The sequence below is a fragment of the Arachis hypogaea genome, chromosome 15 (assembly GCF_003086295.3).
Source record: "Arachis hypogaea cultivar Tifrunner chromosome 15, arahy.Tifrunner.gnm2.J5K5, whole genome shotgun sequence".
In the NCBI taxonomy this organism is placed as follows: Eukaryota; Viridiplantae; Streptophyta; class Magnoliopsida; order Fabales; family Fabaceae; genus Arachis; species Arachis hypogaea.
Genome location: NC_092050.1, coordinates 156,654,749 through 156,676,226, shown reverse-complemented (window position 1 = coordinate 156,676,226; position 21,478 = coordinate 156,654,749). Strand labels below are relative to the sequence as shown.

The 21,478-nt window shown below is 34.0% G+C and overlaps 1 protein-coding gene and 2 long non-coding RNA genes across 3 annotated transcripts; 1 reads left to right on the top strand and 2 right to left on the bottom strand.

The window, feature by feature from the left end:
- Positions 1-323: 323 nt before the first annotated feature.
- LOC112751689 (receptor-like serine/threonine-protein kinase At2g45590) lies at positions 324-3,191 on the bottom strand. Its single transcript, XM_025800906.3, has one exon. The coding sequence runs from the start codon at positions 2,924-2,926 to the stop codon at positions 797-799; it is 2,130 nt and encodes a 709-aa protein (XP_025656691.1). The 5' UTR covers positions 2,927-3,191; the 3' UTR covers positions 324-796.
- A 13,424-nt stretch (positions 3,192-16,615) lies between these two features.
- LOC112751688 (uncharacterized) lies at positions 16,616-17,663 on the bottom strand. The gene is made up of 2 exons (XR_011872609.1): positions 17,534-17,663; positions 16,616-17,188 (listed from the first exon to the last, which is right to left on the bottom strand). It is a non-coding gene; the product is annotated as an uncharacterized lncRNA (long non-coding RNA).
- LOC112751687 (uncharacterized) lies at positions 17,179-18,654 on the top strand. The gene is made up of 2 exons (XR_011872608.1): positions 17,179-17,748; positions 17,912-18,654. It is a non-coding gene; the product is annotated as an uncharacterized lncRNA (long non-coding RNA).
- Positions 18,655-21,478: the final 2,824 nt, after the last annotated feature.

Sequence of the window (21,478 nt, the reverse complement as noted above, 5' to 3'; positions counted from 1 at the left end):
CCCTTTGTACCCTTTGCATACAAAGAAAGGACCACAATTTTGGCCTTATTTTGCTACTATACCACAATCATGAATTCAAACAATGGATCACATGGAAAAAGCTTGTAGAAAGATTCTACTTCCATTGATTTTTTTCACCATTTCGAACTCCAATGTTCTGTTTTTATTACAACAGCTACCATATGAATGAATAAATAACAAGGCTCTTCCTTCTATGCATAAAATCAAATGATGCAAACTGTGAAATAAAATCCTATACAACTCAAATTTACAAAAGCTGCATAAAATGGACCACACCATAAAGGAGTAACTTCCTTTGCAAGTTTAGCTAAATGTGATGTATATTGATAACATTAATTAATCTCCAAATGTAAACTACAAAGATGGCCTCATTCTTGAATCCTAATCACTAAAGAATGGGTCATAACTCATAAGTCATAACTTATAACTCCCAAAAGATAAACAACAATCACAAGGCAAAGACTATAAGTTAGTGTGAAAGAATATGTGAGGTGTATCTATATATACACATATCAATCTCCAACTAGTAGGCCACAATGGTATTACTATGAAATCAAGGATAATTGAAAACAATAAGATCAAAAGGCTACAATAAAAACTAAAAGGAGATAAAAGAAATATAGAGAGAACTTGAAAACCAATTGTAAGAACTAAGAACAGAGCTTTTCCCTCCTAATTTTCCTATACAATTATGGGTCATTGGTAAATTGAGCTATGAAGTACCAAGTATATTACTATAATTGCTCATGTAAAAGGGTTAGCTGCTACTAGAAACTCACCGGCCTTTCTTCCGGGTCTTGAATGGGAATCGAGAAGGGGTCGAAGGCGAGTATTCAATGGGCAATTGGGGTGGCTCCAACTCCCCGGAAAGCATTCCCACAACCTCTTTCATCGAAGGGCGGCGAGCAGGGGACTTAAGAACACAAAGCAAAGCCACCTTGATACATAGAAGAGCCTGATCCTTATCTAATGACTGAATAGACTGATCAACCAGCTCGACGAGCTTCCCATTTCTAGCGCAATGTCGCGCCCAAGACAACAGATTTGCACGGTGAAACTCGGACAATGGCGAACCGTTCACCTGAAGGGGTCGCCTTCCTGAAATGATAACTAGCAACAAGACACCAAAACTATATACATCACACTTCTCAGAGACATCTCCGCTGTAGCCATACTCCGGAGCAACATAACAAACGGTTCCCCTCATGCTTGGAGTACTACTCACACCACCACTCTTTGGAATTTCTCCACTAGCCGAATCGAAGCTGTTCCGGCGAGTTCTCCATAAGTCGCCACTTAGGCCCTCCAACCACCAATCTGTGCCTCCACGGTTATTCCTGCTCTTACTCTTGGCCTTCTTCAAATTCCTATCCCCATACAAAACATCGTCGCTCACCCACCACTCACTCCCATTGCCATCATCATCATCGCTATTCAATCCCTTCCTCTTTTTCTTCTTCTTCTTCTTCTTTTCGAGCTCTTCACCGTACTCCTCCTTCCACCACTCTCTCGCCGGCCTCCTCTTCTCCTTCTTTAAAACATCATCAAACTTCTCCTCCTCCATTGATTCCCACCATTCCAATTGGTGCTTCCTACTCTTCTTCTTCATTTTCTTCTTCTCTTGCTTCCCCGATTGCCCACCTTCTCCTCCAACCCATTCGCCCTTTGGCCTTTCCTTATCAACATCCCTCCCAATCCACTCCATCACATAATCCTTCACCGTCTTACCCTCCCCAACAGGATTTGATCCTGATCCTGAGGCTGCAACCTCCTCATTGTCCTGCTTCCACCACCAATCCCTCACTGAATTACTCCTCATCCCTTTCCCATTCTTCTTAACACCCTTCTCACTCTGAGCACTGCTAGCCTTGTCAAACCCCGGCGATAGAGACGCCGCCCCCGCCAATGTTACTGCCATCTCCGGTGAGGCCGACACACCAGCCCCATTAGTCTCTGGCGAGGTCTCCAAGTTGGGCACCTTAACAAAACACTCAGGAGATTGATCCACACCCAAACTACCCTCCTCAAAGTAACAACCAGTGTTCACACTTTCCGTTTCACAATCATCCACGGCAACAACAACCCCACCACCATCACAATCCAAAAACCCCTCCTTTTTCTTCTCAAAATCACCCCCACCATCCAAAACATCCAAATTGGGATCCGATTTCAAACGGGCAAGTCCAAAATCCCCAATTCTGGCATTGAATTCAGCATCGAGGAGAATATTACTGGGCTTAATATCACTATGAATCACAGGGGGGTCACAACTATGAAGGAAAAGAACACCTTTTGCTATGTCCAATGCAACAGAGAAGCGCTTGTTCCACTGCATGAGTTCAGGGCACTTTCTATGCAATAGAGCGTCTTGGAGGTTTCCGTTTACCATGAGGTCGTACACGAGGAGGAAACGGCGCCGTTTTGGGTCCGATGAGAATCCCACGGCGGCGACGACGTGGGGGGATTGGCGGAGCACGGAGGCGAAGAAGAGCTCGTTGTGAAACTCGCGCTCGCCTTGCTGCGAGGTTGTTGTGGGGTCCATGAGCTTCACTGCGACGGGGGTTCTCGCCGGAGGAGGGAGGGTGCCGGAGAAGACGGTGCCGAAGCCACCATGGCCCAGTGGGGAAGAAAAGGAGTTGGTGGCACGGCGAAGGAGGGTGTAGGAGAGGCGGTGGGGGGGCTTGGAGTCGTCTCCGGCGGTGGAGGTGGTGGACGGGGAGGTGCGCTTGCGACGGCGGAGGAAGAGGAGGAAGAGAACGAGGAGGAGGAGGGAGGCGGCGGTGGCAGTGATAAGCGGAAGAAGGATACTGCGGTGGTGGTGGTGGCGGCGGTGAGGGAGCTTGGGTGTTAGTTTCTGGAAGTCCACGGGGGAAGGCGGCGGTGGGAGGAGTTGGCGGGAGGGCATGGCAACGGAGAAGGTTCTGAGTACTAAGTTAAGGAAAAATGTTTAGTCATAGTGAGTTTGAGAATTGATGATGGAATTGGGGACTTTGATTATCAAAGTTTGAAACTTTGAGAAGAAGAGAGAGAGGGAAGCTTGTGTTTTTCAGTTTGTGTGTATGTGAGGTAGAAACCCAGTTTAGTTGTTGGACTTTTAACTGAGGTTGTTTGTCTGCACTGGGATTGGGACTGGGACCCATCACCCATGCCATACACATGACAGCTACCTTTTGTTGCTTATAATTATGCTTAAGATGTTGTTAATATGTGTTTTAAGTCTTCAATTTCTACGTGAATTGTTGCAAATACGCCTCTCTCAGCAATGCAATTTTCTAGTTGAAGAGCGCTAGACGTCAGTAAATTTTGTAATTTATAATTATTAATTAGTTATTATTAGTATTTTTAATAATATAAAATTGTATATAATGGTATAATATTACTCTTTTTTTTTTTTAATAAAAATAATGGTCTCTTATGCTTTTTTTTTTTTTTCTAGTTTGTTTGCATATATGAATATAAGTCATGGTTTTGTGGTATATAACTACAAATGAAGCACATGCTGGGACTTTGTTGTTACTCTTTTTGCCTCATTTCACGTTGATTGACCACGTCTTATCCCTAACTTACCCGCAAGTGCACCACTTTTCCAGTTGTTATGGTTCATTCTTTTCATGTGGTTGTTATTGACAATTAAATCATTGCCTAAAATTCATAATACCTTCTTTATATCTTCACACATTCATAAAGTTTCATAGCCTCTTTTCTTTTTATTCCAAGGCATTTGTACTTATCATCACCTCTCTCTTTCAGTCTGCCTTTTACTGGAATGTTTACACTACTAGTCTTATTCATATTATTAAGGGATTCTCTATATATATAGTACATCTCCAACATATCTAAACCTGATTAATTAATTAATTAATATGGAGTTGTATATATTATTAATGGATCTCTTTGGAAAAGTGAGAGTATGTTTGTTATGGTAGATAGGTTGTGAAACCTACTAATTTTGCAATGACATGCTAAAGATAACTAGCACATAAAATAATATTAAGAGTTCCGCTAGGGAGACAATGACATATCTATACAATATGTACAATGGGCTATTTATACGGTCTAAATTAAATTAAAAATAACAATAAATCTCATTTACTCTACTTCCTATCCCTCAATCAAATTACCCCCAATTTACCATTGTTGACCATCCATTACCCTAACCCTCAAACACGTCACTGTCGCTCACCAGCCCCCTTTGCCGCGTCACTGTCGCTGGTCACCAACCCCTCCTTCGTGCACCCGCCATTCTCGCGACCCGCATCAGCTCCGACGAGAACTGCGTCGGCGACCCCTATTTGCTGCCATACACCATTGCTGGCAGCATCCACATCGCACCGTCGGCACTGAACCACCAGACCGGTATCTTGTTGTCCAACCTTGCACATCCGTCACCGCCGACCCACCCAGCATCGCCCAGTCTTCGCGCTTGTACGCCGTGGCTGGAAGCATCCTCGTGGCACGGTTCGCAGCTAAGGATCCACGCCTTGTGTCGCCGCCTGCCGTGGACCATTCACCAGGACCAGCACGAACATCATAACCAGACCGTCGCCGACCATCCACGGTAAGTGGGTTAGTTTCTTTGTTCCGTAATTCATTATTGCTGTTGCATCTTGTTCTAGAGATAGATTATGTTGCTGGGATGGTTGATTCTACATGGTGAAAATGCAATAAGTGCAGTTTTAGTATCCTGGAGCATGTGGGATGAGAAATTGGTTGAGATTGTTGCAATTGATTTAACTTTAGCGGGAATGGTTTTAAAATTTTGGTATTCTTGATCATGATATTGAAACAACTGCTTGACTTAATTGTTTGCTATTTTCATATAAGCTGATTTGGTAAAGTTGGATAATTTAGTGATTTAGCCCAGTTTTGAATTAGGTGTAAGGGTCTCTCTCTTTTGTTGTTATTTATTATTTTAGCTTTCCTTTTGATCGGTTATTTTAATTTTAAAAAACTGGTTTGATTTTCTGGGCTTGTTGATTTATGTTATTTATAATGAATTGTGATCATATTTTGTATCATGGCCTTAATATAATGAAGATGGAAATGATGAATGAAATGAGATATTTAGATGAAACAATTATGGTGGTGATTGATTTTTGTGATGATCAGTTTTTCTTGGACTGACATAAAAACGATTTTTTGGGAAAGAAAAGAAAATCACTTGTGTTTAATATGCATCCTCTTCTCCTAGTTCAAGACGTAATTTTTAAGAAATGTGTAAGAGAATTTTTCTTGGTGGCTTGTCCTACACTTGTTCAAAACTTAAGATATGCAACACAGCATTTGAATTAATTCTTCAGTTGATTTTCTTAAGCTGTCAGGTTTTGAGTTTGCAGAATGTATTTAGAATTATCTAATGAATTAAAGAAATAAAGACTATCATATACATCAAGTTCAGCTTCAATTTTTTTTTTGTTGGAAAACCATGTACATATCTCTAATTTAATCTTCTTCTTGTTCCATTCAAAAAGTAAAAGCATGCTCTTTTTTTTGTTATTATTTTTGCTCTAATCACTGTGATAGTAAATCATTCACTGAATAGGGTTCACCCGGTTCATTTTTCTTGTATATGATAGCTTTCTTTTTGAGGAAGGGGAAAAAAGGTTTTTTCCTTTTTACTATTGAGTTGCTGTATGGCTTTTTTTCCAACTCTGAAAAGAAGAGTTAGAAACTGCCATAGCACTATAAAAAGCCTTTTTAACTATTATGTTTTTTGGCCTGTTTTTTATTTTATTTTCCTTGCTTGCTACACTAATGCTTAGATTTTGAAAAGTTGTAATTGATGTTCCATTTTTTAATTGATGTTCCATTTTTATTTTGTTTGAAGAAGTCCAAGCTAGAAGTTCACTATCATACATACGACTTACTTTAATTTTTATTATGAACATATCACATAAAAGAGATTAATTTTTTTATATTTGGTGTTAAATAAATTTATTTAATTATAGAACATTTGGTCTCTAGAGCGTACTCCGAATTCAGATATTCATTCCTGGATCGACGTGGTACGGATGGTTACTTCAATAAATACCTAGATGGTTGAGTTACATTTATTACTCTATTGTTTAGGTGTGCCATGTTATTGCTTTGTGTGAATCTAATTTACCTTTATGGTTGTTATGTTTATAATTGGAGGAGTCGGTCTCTCAGACCACTTAAATTCTTGCTGTGGAAGTCCTTTCTCTTAATGGCTCTTATGATTATTTTTTGTATTAGCATCTGTAATGGTTATAAGGTTTTTTGCTCATGTTCTTATAATCTTCCTTTGTTGGTTACAAACTGAATAGAAAATTGCATTGGATTTCTGAGGAACTAGCACGAGGAAGTTAGATCACCATTCACGGCACTTAGCATGAGGACATTGATACAACATGCCGAAAATTTACTAAATGGGAGGAAGAACAAAGGGAGGAAGAAGTAGCGTAATAGGGTTTAACAACTGTGAATTTAATTACCTTAAGTTATATAAATTACTTACCGCTTAGAGTCTTGAGAATTTATTTATGATACTTTTGGAGGACTTGTTTCAAGTGGATACCTTTTTTTTTTAAACTTCTGTGAATCTGTTGGTGTACAGTTGTTCAGGCATGACACACCTCCGAGTGAGTCAAAATGACCATCTATTTTGTTTATGAAAGTAACCATCCAGTTACATACTGAACCAAATACCCGGTTTGTTATGTCTTAGAATAGAGATATCTCTTTCATATTTTCAGATATGACTTGAATCTGTTATGATTTTGGACAACATGATCAGTGTTCATGACACAAGATCCAATGATTCCTTTGGAATGCATGCTACAGGTAGTATGAGTTGAATAACAGGAAGAATAACCATTCACGAATACTATAAAAGTGAACATCCAATATCATATAGAAATGAACATCCAACATAAATGTGTAAAAATAACAATGTAATTATTTTCTAAAACTATGAGCTATATACCAAAAGACTATATTAAATAATAATCTGAAACTTGTAACAAATTGGATAACCATGATAATCAGATCCAGCATTACCATCAAGCATCAAATAAAATTAAGAATCCAAGAATAACCATCTACGTTAGTGAACATCCGATCACATACAAAAATGAACATCTAATGTATCTCAAATAATGATAACTATGTATTCACTATCTAAAATGACTCGCTACGTACTGAATGACTAGTTAGTATAGCATAAAGTAATTTACAACAAATTTACTAACCTTACTTGTAAGATAAAGAATAACTATCATGTCTAATCATATATATATAATTCATTGAAATTAATCAAGTAAAATGGTTCATTCCGGCCAAAATAAAATGGTTCATTGAAATAAACCAAGTATAGATTCTTGCAACAACTGCATACAAACTTGAAAACTATATCTTTATAACATAATCCCACCCTTTTCATCTACGCTTGATAATAAATGAATACGAATCAAAACCATATATACATTGAGATGAAAAATAAATGCAAGCACACCCATGTCCAACATATTCTAACTTTTGTCAAACGAGGTTAACAAAGACAAAAAAGATTGTTACAATCACACCTAAACTAAACAACAAAAAAATAAAATGTAACAAATTAGCATGATCATGTTCCCTCTTTCATCTTGGATCCATTGTTTTGTCAAATACCTTCTCTTGAGGTGGCTCTCCATTCTGCTGGTTTGGTATTAAATTCTTTGGCTGCACTTTTTTTGTATCATTGCTATGTTTTTTACCCAAGAAATGGCTAGCAAAGTAGCACTGAAACATAGGATGATGACAATACATACATGCTTAACCCAGTCTGGCAAAGTAGCACTGAAAAGAAGTGTCTAAACTTTACTAACATCTTGTACCTTGCCTATAAAAATCAAGGACCATTGTTATACTGAAAAAAATGAAGCTACAAAGTAAAAAATCAAATACTGGCATGGAACATCAGTGACCTCAAATAATTTATAAATTATAGATTTAAAAAAATGAAATTTAGCCAAAGAGGCAAAAACCAAACTAAATACTTAGAATTAGTTCCACATCTTCAACAAAATCCATTCTGAGCATCTCATTAGCCTCATCAAGGACATGGAACTTTAGCTGGCTCAAGTCAATATTTTTCCTCTCTATATGATCCTATATAAAATCAACAATAGCCATTAAATAGACTGAAGCTTCCATTATCAACATTGGCAATAGGTATGAATTATATTGCAAAAATGAAAAACAATTATATGAAACCAACAAATATTATAAAGGCAATACCTTCACGCGACCTGGAGTGCCAACAACAATATCAACGCCTCTTCTAAGCTTACTCTCCTGAGTCTGGTATGGAGCCCCACCATATATAAACAGCAAGAACTCAATCCCATTGCACCACCATAAACTTCAAAATCAGCATACACCTAATCAAAGAACATCTGAAGCCTAGGTGTCAAACAAACATACACTATAGAGTAGAACGATAACTTTTATATTGACCTTTTGTAGTCCAAGAAGGGGACGAAGAGAAGCGTCGCGATCAGGCAGAGGGAACGGTGGCGTTAGATTCGTTGACGGCAGACCACAGACAACGCAAAGAAGACGCGGCGTTCAGAGATGAGTATGGTGCGACACAGGTCCACATGGGCGTGCGGATGTCCGGCGGGCAGGCGACGGCGACGGGAAGCTCCTAGTCGACGACTAACGCTCGACGGTAGCACGAGGGAGGCGCGCGGGACGATGGCAGCAGCGAACACCAAGCTTGAAGGAAACACTCCAATCGTGCGGGAAGACCGGTTGGGTAGCGCCGACTGCTCAAGTTACAGCGGATTTCATGGGGGTTGGTTCTCCAGCGTCGGCGGTGGGACTCTCTTCAGTGGCTGCTTGGTCAAATTGGGGGAGGGGGTTTCTGCTAGGTCAACAGGAGAGGGAGGATTAGATGAATGAGGTAACAATAAAGGGAGAATCCTAATTTCATTCAAATTTAAAATTTGAAATAAATAAATAATAATTAATTATTTTAATTATCATTTGATTTTAATTACAAAATTATCCTCATTGTACACATTGTAGAGCAATTATATTGGCTCCTCATACTTTTCCTAATATTAATCACTTTTAAAACAAAACAATAAATTTATTATTTTCATATTTTAATATACTATTTAAGTATTTATCAAAGACTTTTTTTTGAAAAAAAATATATATTACTTAGCTTCTATACAATTCCAAGCATAATAAATAATAATACTTATTTATTGTTAACTAGAATTATTTTTTATCATAGATTTAATTATTCTATTGGTCTTTATATAATTAATTTTACCGAATTTTCAATTAGGTCCCGATATTTTTTTTTCTTTTCAATTAGATTCTTATACCATATCAGATTTTGTAATTAAGTTTCTGCTGTGATAAAATATTGAAATTAACAAAATATTCTGTTAAATTGTACAGAATATTCAGTCAAATGTTAGGCATATTTGTTTTGTTTAACAGAATATTCTGTTAATTTGAGCGCTTTGTCATAATATAAACTTAATTACAAAATCTGATATGGTAGAGGAACTCAATCAAAAAAAAAAAGTATAAGTACTAAAGAAGCTTTGGAACACTAACTAGTTTAGTAAGAAATCAAAAATGGAGAAAAGAAAGGAAAGCAAAACAAAGCATAAAAGGAATTCTTTGATTTATGAATACCTAGAGATGTATGAAATGAATACAATGCTCTCACCTTCCTAAAAGGTCAACTACTAATATATATACTAGCACAAGAGAGAGAGAGAGTTAATAACAAACCACTAATTAACCAAACTAACACTCTGTTTCTAATAAAGATTTACAATCTTTATCTTTGTTATCTTTCACCCCTCTCCCCTCAAACTGGAGTATGATCGAAGAGCTACTCGCAGTTTGACCCGTAATCTCTCAGAAGCAGCAGCTGATGATGGCTTGGTGAGGATGTCTGTAATTTGTTCAATCCCTTGGATATGCACAATATGCAGGGAGTTGTCCCTCAATTTGTCTCGAATCAGCTGGACTTCAAGCTGAAAATGCTTGGTCTTGTCATGCAAGATTGGGTTGTGCATAAGCAGAACTGTGCTAAGGTTATCACAGTAAATAGTGGGAGGAGTTGGAAGGGAAACATCTAACTCTTGAAGAAGATTTTTAAGCCAGACTAACTCAGCTTCACAGGATGCCAAACTTCTGAATTCTGTCTCAGTAGAACTCCTACTAACAGTAGATTGCTTCCTACAAGACCAGGACACTAAATTAGTGCCAAAATACACACAAAATCCAGATATTGACCTTCGATCCTCAATATCAGCAGCCCAATCCGAATCTGAAAAAGCATAGAGCCTTGTATCATTGCATCTGTGAAATGTCAATCCAAACTCCTTTGTCCCTTACAAGTATCTTAATATCCTCTTTGCTGCTTTCTAATGAGGAAGAAGGGGTGCATGCATAAACTGACTTAATTTGTTGACTACAAAAGAGAGATCTGGACGGGTGATGGTTAGATATTGCAAGGAACCCACCACTGTTCGGAATAGCTTAGGATTTTCAAAAACTTCAGCTCCTGAAGACAATAGTCGCAGAGAAGAAATCATTGGTGTTGGTATTGGAGATGCCTCTCCCATGACAACTTTAGACAATAAATCTGTTATGTATTTAGTTTGTGACAGATGCAAGATACCATCTTGGTGTTTTGAACTTCAATGACCAAAAAATAACTTAATGGTCCCAAATCCTTCAATGAAAATATTTGATCAAGTTGTTGAATCATAGATGTTATTTGATTAGAGTTATTCCCAGTTATAATTATATCATCAATATAACATAAGATGTAGATTAATGAATTTGAAGTCCTTCTAATAAAGAGAGATGTGTTACAATTAGCACTTTTAAAGCCAAATAGATTCAAAGTCTTACTGAGTTTTAAAAATCATTCTTTTGGGGCTTGTTTTAAGTCATAAAGAGACTTGTTCAATTTACAAACATGAGTATCACTTTTTTGTTCAAATCCAATTGGTTGAGACATGTAAATAGTGTGTTGTAAATTACCATTCAAAAAAGCATTATTAAAATCAAATTGTCTAATGATCCAATTTCTAGATAATGCTATACTTAAAACTAATCTAATGGTAGTTGGCCTTATAATGGGACTAAAAACTTGCTCAAAATCAAAGCCCTCTTGTTGATGAAATTCTTGTGACACTAACCTAACTTTGTATTTTTGAATTGATCCATCAGGTAGCTTCTTGATTGTGTACACCCATTTGCACCCAATAATTTTGGCATTTTGAGGTATAGGGACTAAATCCCAGGTTTTAGTTCTTAAAAGAGCATCATACTCTTCAATCATAGCTCTATGCCAATGTGAAATACCAAGAACAATAGTTGGTATTTTAGGGATATAATCTAGACTATTGGTGATAGTATTAACCATAGCAGTAAAAATTTTTGGTCTAGAAGAACCAGTTTTAGACCTGATTTCTATAGGGTGTACATTTAGAGAAAGTTTAGATTGTTGTGACTCAGATAAAGAATCATTTTGTCTCTCAACAGAAGAAGGCTTTATGTAGTTATCTGATATGGGTATTATAGAATCAGTATTAGCAGTAACTATATCATCATTTCTAGTATTAAGAGTATCTTGGTGAGTTTGAGTGTTAGAATGATTTAAATTATTATTAGTAGTAACTATATCATCATTTCTAGTAGTACGAGAAGGACAATCATTAATATTAGTAGTAGTGCTAGTGTTACTTGGCATAAAAGAATCTGTACTGATAAAAGGAGTATTAAGAGTAGTGCAAAGCTTATTATGTGACACCAAAGTAGGAAAATTAGAACTTATTACCTTATCAGTATTGAGAGGAACCTGTGATGAATTCGCAGAAGAAGATTGATGAAATAATTCAAGATAGAAAAATTCAGACTCATTAAAGTATACATGTCGAGATATATAGATTCTACCAGTGGAGTCAAGACATTTATAACCCTTGTAATTTGTAGCATAACCTAAAAACAAGCATTTCTTAGATCTAGATTCAAGTTTGTTATTAGCGTAAGGTCTCAATAATGGATAGCAAGAACAGCAAAAATTTTTTAAAAAACTATAATCTGGTTTACGATTGAATAAGACTTCATGTGGTGATTTATTAGCTAAAATAACAGTAGGTAAACGATTGATTAAATAAGTGGATGTAATAACAGCTTCATCCCAATAAGTTAAGGGCATAAAGGCAGTAGATAATATAGACAAACTCATTTCAATGAGGTGTTTATGCTTCCTCTCTGCACAGCCATTCTGTTCAGGAACATAAGGACATGAAAATCTATGTAAGATGCCTTCTTGTGCTATAAAATTAGCAAAAGCAAGAGATTTATATTCACCGCCATTATCATATTGAAACTCCTTAATTTTGTAATTAGTAAGATTTTTCATTAGATTTTTGTATTGTTTAAAGGCATGTAAAACTTGTGATTGTTAACAAACAAATAAGTACAAGTGTATCTACTAAAAGCATCTATAAAAGTAACATAATATCGATAACCAAGATGAGACACAATGGGGGCAGGGCCCATACATCACTGTAAACTAATTGTAAAGGAGAAGTATAAGATGTAGTAGAACCTGAAAAAGAAAATTTATGCATTTTTGCTTCAGCACAATTATTACAAGTCTTAGAAACTAAATTAGAATTGAGAGTATTGTGAGCTATATTACATTGATTGAGAACTAATTGAACTGCTTTAGTGGCTGAATGTCCTAAACGTTTGTGCCACAAATAAAAAATAGAACAAGAAATAGTAAAGACACGAGGAGGATTAGAAACTGATGTAGTTTGAGGCACAGCCACATTCACAAACTGATAAAGACTTCCTCTTCTAAAATCTTGCAGTAGAATTTTTTGGGTGAACTGACAACGAACAACACAGTAAGTTGCATGAAATTCAAAGTAAACAAAATTATCTTGAGCAAACTTAGATACACTAATTAGGTTCTTAGTAATGTGAGGTGTGTGAATTAACTTTTGTAATGAAAACCAGCGTTTAGAATCCAAAGAATACAAAAAGGAACTACCAATATGAGAGATAGAGATACCTAAACCATTGCCAACTTGAACCTGTTCAGGACCAGAGTATTCGGAGAAAGATAGCATGTTTGATTGATATGTAGTCACATGATGTGAGACTTCTGTATCTGAATACCATGCTGGATCAAAAATAGTAGATGGTGCAGCTAGAAAAGCTTGTGGATTATGAAAAGATAAAGTTGGTGGTGGTGGAGTAGAAGTTGAGGTATTATTTTGTGAAAAGGAAGTTGGTAATGCAATGTTGTATCCAGAATTATTAGGCCTAAAGGATTGAGACTGGGAAGGGGTGGAATTTCTTGATTAAATCGATGGAAGCAGTGCCAAGCAATCTGGCCAAAACGCCCACAAATTTGGCACTGAGGTCTAAGAAAATTATAGAAAGATCTTCCTCCTTCTCTTGTGAATTTTCCACCTCTTCTCTCTCTTCTTCCTCCAGTCCCACGATTGAAGTTTGGAATGGATGAAAAGGAGGTCTGTGTGAGGTTAGCTTGCATCACTAGATTTTCTGATTTTTTATACTTGTCCAACATTTCATCATGAATTAACAACATAGTTTTAACTTCACATAGGGTAAAGATATCTGGTTTTGAATTGATGGTAGTCATAAGCATTTGATAATTTTCATTTAGACCTTCAAGAATAGCTTTAACCTGTTTTTCTGGTTTGAGAGGATTTCTCAAGGTTGCTAATGAATCTGCAATAACTTTGATCTTTGAAATATATTTTGAAGCAGTGAGGTTGTGTTTTTTGATAAGCTTGAGCTGTGCCTTTAATTATTTGATTCGAAGTTTTGTAAACTCAGCAAAATATGCCTCAATCCTATTCCACATCAGGTAGCTATAAGTACATCCAACTATTTTAGGTTTGATAGCAGAATCCATAGAGGTCAGCAACCCTGAAATTAGGTTTTGATCATCTTGAATCCATTGTTTGTATTGAGAAGATTCAATATCAGCAGATTGATTTTCTGAATTTTCAAAAAGTGCAGGGATCTTTTTTTGATAAAGGTGATTTTTCAATGCTTGTCCTCGAATGGCTGCCAAAGCTTGTTGCTCCCATGTCTTGTGGTTATTTTCCCCCCACTTATCTTGAATCGGATTAAAGGACCTTTAGTTGAAGAATTGAAGTGGAATCTGAGAAAAATTTGTATTTGCAGCACTTAAATCTTTATTAGCAGAGATAATAGAATCATCTGATGGAAAAGTCATGGATCTTCATCAAAAGACCTAAGCTCTTGATATCATAAAGAAGTTTTGGAATACTAACTAGTTTAGTAAGAAATAAAAAATGGAGAAAAGAAAAGAAAGCAAAACGAAGCAGAAAATGAATTCTTTGATTTATGAATACCTAGAGATGTATGAAATAAATACAATGCTTTCACCTTCCTAAAGGGTCAGCTACTAATATATATACTAGCACAAGAGAGAGAGAGAAAAAATTAATAACAAACCACTAATTAACCAAACTAACACTCTGTATTTAATAAAGATTTACAATCTTTATCTTTGTTATCCTTCACAATTACCTAATTGAAAATTTAGTAAAATTATAAAAATTAATAGAATAATTAAATCTTTATTATAGCAATAAACGGTTGTGAAATTTGGGTTTTGACTCTTAATTTTAGATTTCTTAAACTATGTAAATAACTAAAGTAATAAATAAGATAATTTGAGCTAATAGTTGTTTAATTAATTTACGAAAAAAAGAGATGTTAATAGAAAGTGTATGAGAGGTTCCATGGCTTTTAAGAATGATGTGGGAGATGGATGTTTAAATGGAGCAAGCAATAAGAGAGGTGGCAGTGGATGGGAAATGTTATCAAGTAAAATGGCGTGGCAAATTAAAGTGGAGTAGGTAATTTCCCTTTTTCTAGTTATTTGCATGCTTCTTCAAATTTAATTGGCACCAACTACTACTACTACTACTAGTGCTTTGTTTCACCTATCATACGACTCTTGAGGCCATGAAACCCCACTTGACCTTGGTGTTTCAAGGGTTACGTTGAAGAAGATCAACACGCATTAGCTGGTTTCTTTTGCTTCATTTGACTTTGTGATCCTCTAATTGCTAATATGCCGTATTATGATAATGACGGTTATAATAATATCCAATAAAGACAAAGTCTTATCTTATTAGGTGGAGTCAACTATATGAATCAAACGATATTATTGTGTTCTATTATATATTATATCTATAATAAAATTGTTAACATGTAAATTTTTTTTTTTATCATTTTATGTATGATTTGATTTTTTACTCTTTTTAAGTTTTTTTTTTATTATTGTCATCTATTTACTTTTTATCTTATCTACTATTTTAATTGGATGTCTTATTAATATTCGTTTTCTATGTCCAAACCATTTAAAATAAAATTTTATCATTTTTTAATAAATATTATTCAATTTTTTTTATATCTTTATTTTTTATTTTGTCTATATATGTGTAGCTATTCCTCTATCTCAATATTTTTATCTGTATCACGTTTAATTTATGCTTAAATAAATTGTCTTTCTTAATTTAGGTCAATTTACACACAGTTGCACTACTTCATTATTTTATGTATGAGATGGATAGATAAGGGCATAGTGATGAAATGCCAAATCAAATCTAATTAATATTTTATGATTTCGGTATCATCATGTCGTTGAGTTTTTTTTTCTTCTTCAAAGCAATAATATCTTTCACTGTTTTGATTATGTAGTTTAAAATTCTTGTTTGGACAGATATGATAAGAAAATGTATTATTAAAATAAATATATAAGTCTTTTTTTTATTTCACACACACACATATATAATATATATTGTCCCTTATTACTCGGAAAAAAAGAAATTTTCGTTAGGACACGCTTTAAGGATACTACAAATTAGAAAGTTTATATAAAATATATAAATCAAATTTAAACATTTAAAGTTTTCTACATAATAAATGCATTGACAACAGAAAGTTTTGTTACTTTTATACTCTTAGCTAATATGTCTTTAGAATACATATCTTAGTTAAACTTTCAGAAAAGAAAACATTAAATTATTTTGAACATAGTCAAATATTAATTTAACTGGATTTTTTATTTATAATAAAATAAATATACTATATACAACGATATGCAGTTCTAGAGTTGTTTTCATTTTTGCCACTTGCATTGTGTGCTACCACATTATGCCTAAGAAAACATGAAAAAATTTAATAATCATCAGTATCTATCAGACGAGAATTTTTTTTTTGGTTTTTTTAATACAGTAATAATTTAAATTAATGAGTCTCTGTCACTGTTAAATTGATTTGTTGAGCCTTCGGTTGAAAAACATTTTTTTATATAATAAGTAGCTATCTTGCTAATGACTTTAATTTATGGCCAACAAATTTGACTTTTACTACTAACTCGGGCTCAGTCAGCATAATATTATTTTTTAAATTAAGATAATTTAAATGTTCGAAATTTAATATTATTTTTTAAAAAAGAAAAGGTTAGTAAACTAAATGAGAATGTTTTAGTCAAATGGAAGCCTCAACCCAAATATTCACTTCCTTTGAATAATGTCGATATTTAATATTCCGTTTATTATTGTTTAAGAAGTTCTATATATATATAATCGAATAAATACCCATAGTTGTCCTGATATTCACGCAAATACTCATAGTAATTCCTGAAATCCCGATTTTTCTATTGTAGTCCTCCATATAGAGCTCCGAGCACTCAAAGTGGTCCCTGGGTATATTTCTGGTGATGAGTCATCACTGGAGCGCTGATGTATGTGGACTTGGTTTGCCACGCTGGAAGGCTCCCAACGGTTAGCTGAGCTGGCGAATTTCCAAGTTGTACCCAAATTGGTCTCTCCTATTATATGTAACCCTAAATTCCCAAATTCTCAGACACTTCATCTCTTCTTCTTCTTCATTTCTTCTTCTTCTTTCATACACTTCTTCCTGTTCATACACTTCCATCTAGGACTGTAACAGGCTACATGCCCCTCTGTTACATCCTCCTTTGTTATAGCCCCAGGTGTGCAAACATTTCCTTGTCTGTCATTTCAAGGATATGCCATATTGCACGTAACTGCTTCATCACCCTAGTTGGCCCTTCCATTTGAAAATTTTCTCTCTGGATTTATGTGAAAGAAAGCAAGTTAGCCACTGAAAATAAAACGATGATAACTTTGTTGAATCTAAGCTAAAATTGATAATACCATTCTCCTTAAAAGTATCTCAAAACACCAAAATGCATCTGCATTATCCTCAAAGATAACGACAAAAGGCGACAGCAAATCACTCATACCTAAAATCTTGTGTCAGTAAAAATAATGTAAGTTTTGGTTTCCAAGGTCAGTGTAACTTAGTGAGAATAGATTCATAATCATGAAAAAATTCCCAAGAAAAAAACACAACCTTGACAATACCTGTTGCAGGATCAACCCAGGCATAAACAGCAAGAATAAAAGATAGATACCTATTCTGTGCAAGGTCCAAAGCCACTCTGATACCTTGTCTTTATTGGCAGACCATCCCTGAGCAATTGAGGTGTTTATAATTGCTGGCTGTAGTACATCTGATATTTTTAGTTGATTAATGATTCCCGATTCATAAACTGGATTGGAGGACAGAAATTCTGGTTCATCATCATCAAGTGAAACAATCTTAATTTCAGAGTCCACAGCGTGCAAGGTAGAAAGTGGTTGTTGACCATTTGATTCAATAACTAAGTCTTCATTGTTGCTTATTTGAAAACTATGCATTCTCCACCTTCAAAACTTAATTTATGTTGTGCAGAAAATTTGTCCCCATGCTTAATGCCTGACCATTCATCTTTACCACTCTTTTCAAACAGATTAGTGACAGGTAAAGGAAGAAAATCAAAACAACTGTCAATCTCATAATGTGATGCATCCGATTCTCTTTCAAAATTTGGGGAACTGCAATTCTGTTGAACAAAAGAATTATATGTTGCATTTGCTGCCTCTGTACAAGTAATGCTCCCATCACTATGTTTTCCTACTTCGATATTATTATTGTTAGAAGTCAATCTTCCCATTTTACAGGCCACATGCTCCTCTGTTACATCCTCCTCTGTTACAGCCCAAGATGGAAGTGTATGAACAGGAAGAAGAGTATGAAAGAAGAAGAGATGAAGTGTGTGAGAATTTGGGGATTTAGGGTTACATATAATATGAAGGACCAATTTGGATACAAATTGGAAATTCGCCAGCTCAGCTAACCGTTGGGAGCCCTCCAACGTGGCAAACCAAGTCCACATCAGCGCTCCGGTAATGACTCATCACCAGAAATATACCCAGGGACCACTTTGAGTGCTCGGAACTCTATCTGGAGGACTACAATAAAAAAATCGAGATCTTAGGGATTACTATAGGTATTTGCGTGAATCTCAAGGACGACTATGGATATTTACTCATATATAATCACATACAAAAGTTAAATGTATTATTGTTTGATTTTCTTTCATGGTAATTCATTATATCCTTATCGATCTTTCTCATAAAATTTGAAATTATTGAAGCTAATTAAGTGAGTTAGTCACAACTATTTAATTTTCCACCCAATCTATTATACGAATTTGCAGCTTTTAGAGCAAAGCTTTTTTCGTAGATTATAGGTAGTTTGCATTTTTCTATTTAATTTGTTTCGTAGGAGAGTGATGTTGCTCAATAGCTAGAAAGTCATCATCATATATATCAATTATTAAACATACATTATCTCTTCTAATATGAAATAATATAATGTATATATAGAATTTTATTTTAATAATACACGTTATTTATTTAAAAAATATCTATCTATAGATTCTTTATTATATTATTATATATAGTATTTATTTTCTGAATAAAGGAAACTCGTTTTCCCTTAAGCTAAGTCAGCTTCAATTATTTTAGACTCTTAAGCTTATCCATTTTAATTTCGTTGTATATAAAGCAACTCAAAAAATATTTGTTTATTTTTTTGTTTGCGTACAATTTTCTCCTATAAATTCTTACATTTATTCTTCTAGAGCTTTTTTTTTTCTTATTTAGTTGTACGTTTTACTCGAAATTCAAAGAAAGACTCATCATTAATAATTTTTTTTTATGAAAAAGTGTAGGGACCAGTACTTTTATTAAATTCTAGTCAGCATGTAACTAGCAAAAAAAAGTGAGTAATCCCACTTCATTAGATGAAATTTCACATCATTAAAAATATCATTGATAACTATTTGATGACTACAAAACACAAAAATTACTAACCCCTAACACTCATCTTCTCTTAAATAACAAACTATTTAAATTAGTTATCACTTATAAGTAAAAAAGTTCATTGTCCGATTTAGACAATGACAATAAATACAAATTAACATATTTCAAAGCGTATTATTCTTAAATTCTAAATTTTAATTTTTTAAACTCTGAATAATCCTCTAAGAAATAAGAATTGAAAAGTTAATTTTATAATAAAATTTAATTAAAAATTAATTATCTATACTATTTCTATGTAGAATCAAATAAAACTTTATATCCTAATAATTTACGGATGAAAAAAAAAGAGAGTAGAAAGCGATTGATACATAGGATTAGGAGGATGGTGGTTGTAGATGTAGGGCACCCTAGTTCATGAACATACATATCTCATGTATCATGAATTCATGAGAAAATTAAGGAAGTAGGAGTGTAGGACTTTAATTTGTGGTCCATAGGACTATTTTTAATTTTGGATACAGAACAAAACAATACGTTAAGAATAAGATATAAAGGATAATGATATAAGGTATAATATTTTTATAGTGAATTGAATATAAAATAGAACAAAATTAAATAATTAAATTTATTTTTTTATATAAAATTTAAAAAAATAAAATATTAAAAAATATAATTATAAAATTTAATAATAATTAAATATATTATATTTTTATTCAATATTTTATATTTTTTAAAAAAATATATAAAATATAATATTTTTATTTATATTTTATTTATCAAATATAATTTTATATCTTTATGTCTATATCTCAGTATATTACTCTCTAAATCAAACGCAGTTTAGGAGACATTATCCAACCTTGATTAATCTAGCTAGCACTCTGTTTATTTGGAAAGTGCTACTTTAATTTGATTCAATTGGAGACACCTACCAAGCCAATAGTGCAAAAACTTTTCCGAAATTTGTGCCACACAAATTGATGAGTCGTCCAACCCTTTTCAAATCAATTCTCAATAACAAAATATAGTAAACTACACGAATTTTAGTTAGAATTAAGGTCATTAATATAATGCGTCCAAACGTGGAATTGTTCCATGCTTAACTTAGTGATGGAAATTTGTAATCTTATAATTGAAGATTTTCAACACAAACAAGTTTACATCATGATTTGAAATATTCAACAATACGCTTTATCATGACTAATACAACTCGTCGGTAAAATATGAAAGGAACCTTTGATGAAAGAAAAAACAATTCAGCCTTTTTTATTTGGTGGGAAAACAATTCAACATGAGTAAATTCTTTTCTTTTTCTTAAATATATATACTTGGTGCAAATTGTGCTTAAGAAAGTTGCATAAAAAATAAAAAGGAAATAAGTATAAAGGAATCAATTCCTTTGGTCAAAGACGTAGAACTTGAATGAATCATTTGAAGAACCATGTGTGCTTACCCTTATAGCATTGGAGATTTGATTAATTTGGCAAAGCGAGTTAATAATGAGCTGATTTTCAAGATTGAACAACCATTCTTTTTCTTTTTCCTTTTTTTTTTAATTTTTTTTCTTTAACCTTTTTTACTAAATGGATGAGAGAGAAGAGCTGGCTCAACCACTTATAATATTCTTGATTTCTAGAGTGATGCTCTTGTTTTAATATGATGAAGATGCATACATGATTTCATGTTGCATACACCAAGTTTCTAAGATTCAAATTTGCAAGCATCCATTTCTATTTCTCTTCATTAGACACCTGCTAACATTTATACATATATTTTCTGAACATCGAACCATTTTTATTCATATTTATTTATTTATTCATCAAATAAACACTGAATTTCTTTTCATTGGATACACAACTCCATTTGTACAAACCTTCATATATTTTTCCATCTTGGAGAATAGAACAAAGAATCAAAGATATATCATTTTTACAACCATCTTTTAAGATAAATTATACTCATTTGTCATTTCTCTTGAATTTGATTAAATTAAATCCAACTTTTCTTTGTTTTTTTCATTTTGGGGGGCAAAACAAAGTTACATCATTTTTATACCTTTTTCTTTTAAGAACAAGTTAACACACTTCTCCTAAAGTTTAATAAAATTCAACTCAACTTTCCTTTATTTTAACACGAATCAACAAACCACAGCAATTTAAATCATGCACTTACCATCCTTAGTTCATCAAGTTTCATCTTTAACTTTTTCT

Coding starts and splice junctions, on each gene's coding strand:
- LOC112751689 (XM_025800906.3), bottom strand. CDS start 2,926: ATGCCCTCCCGCCAACTCCTCCCACCGCCGCCTTCCCCCGTGGACTTC.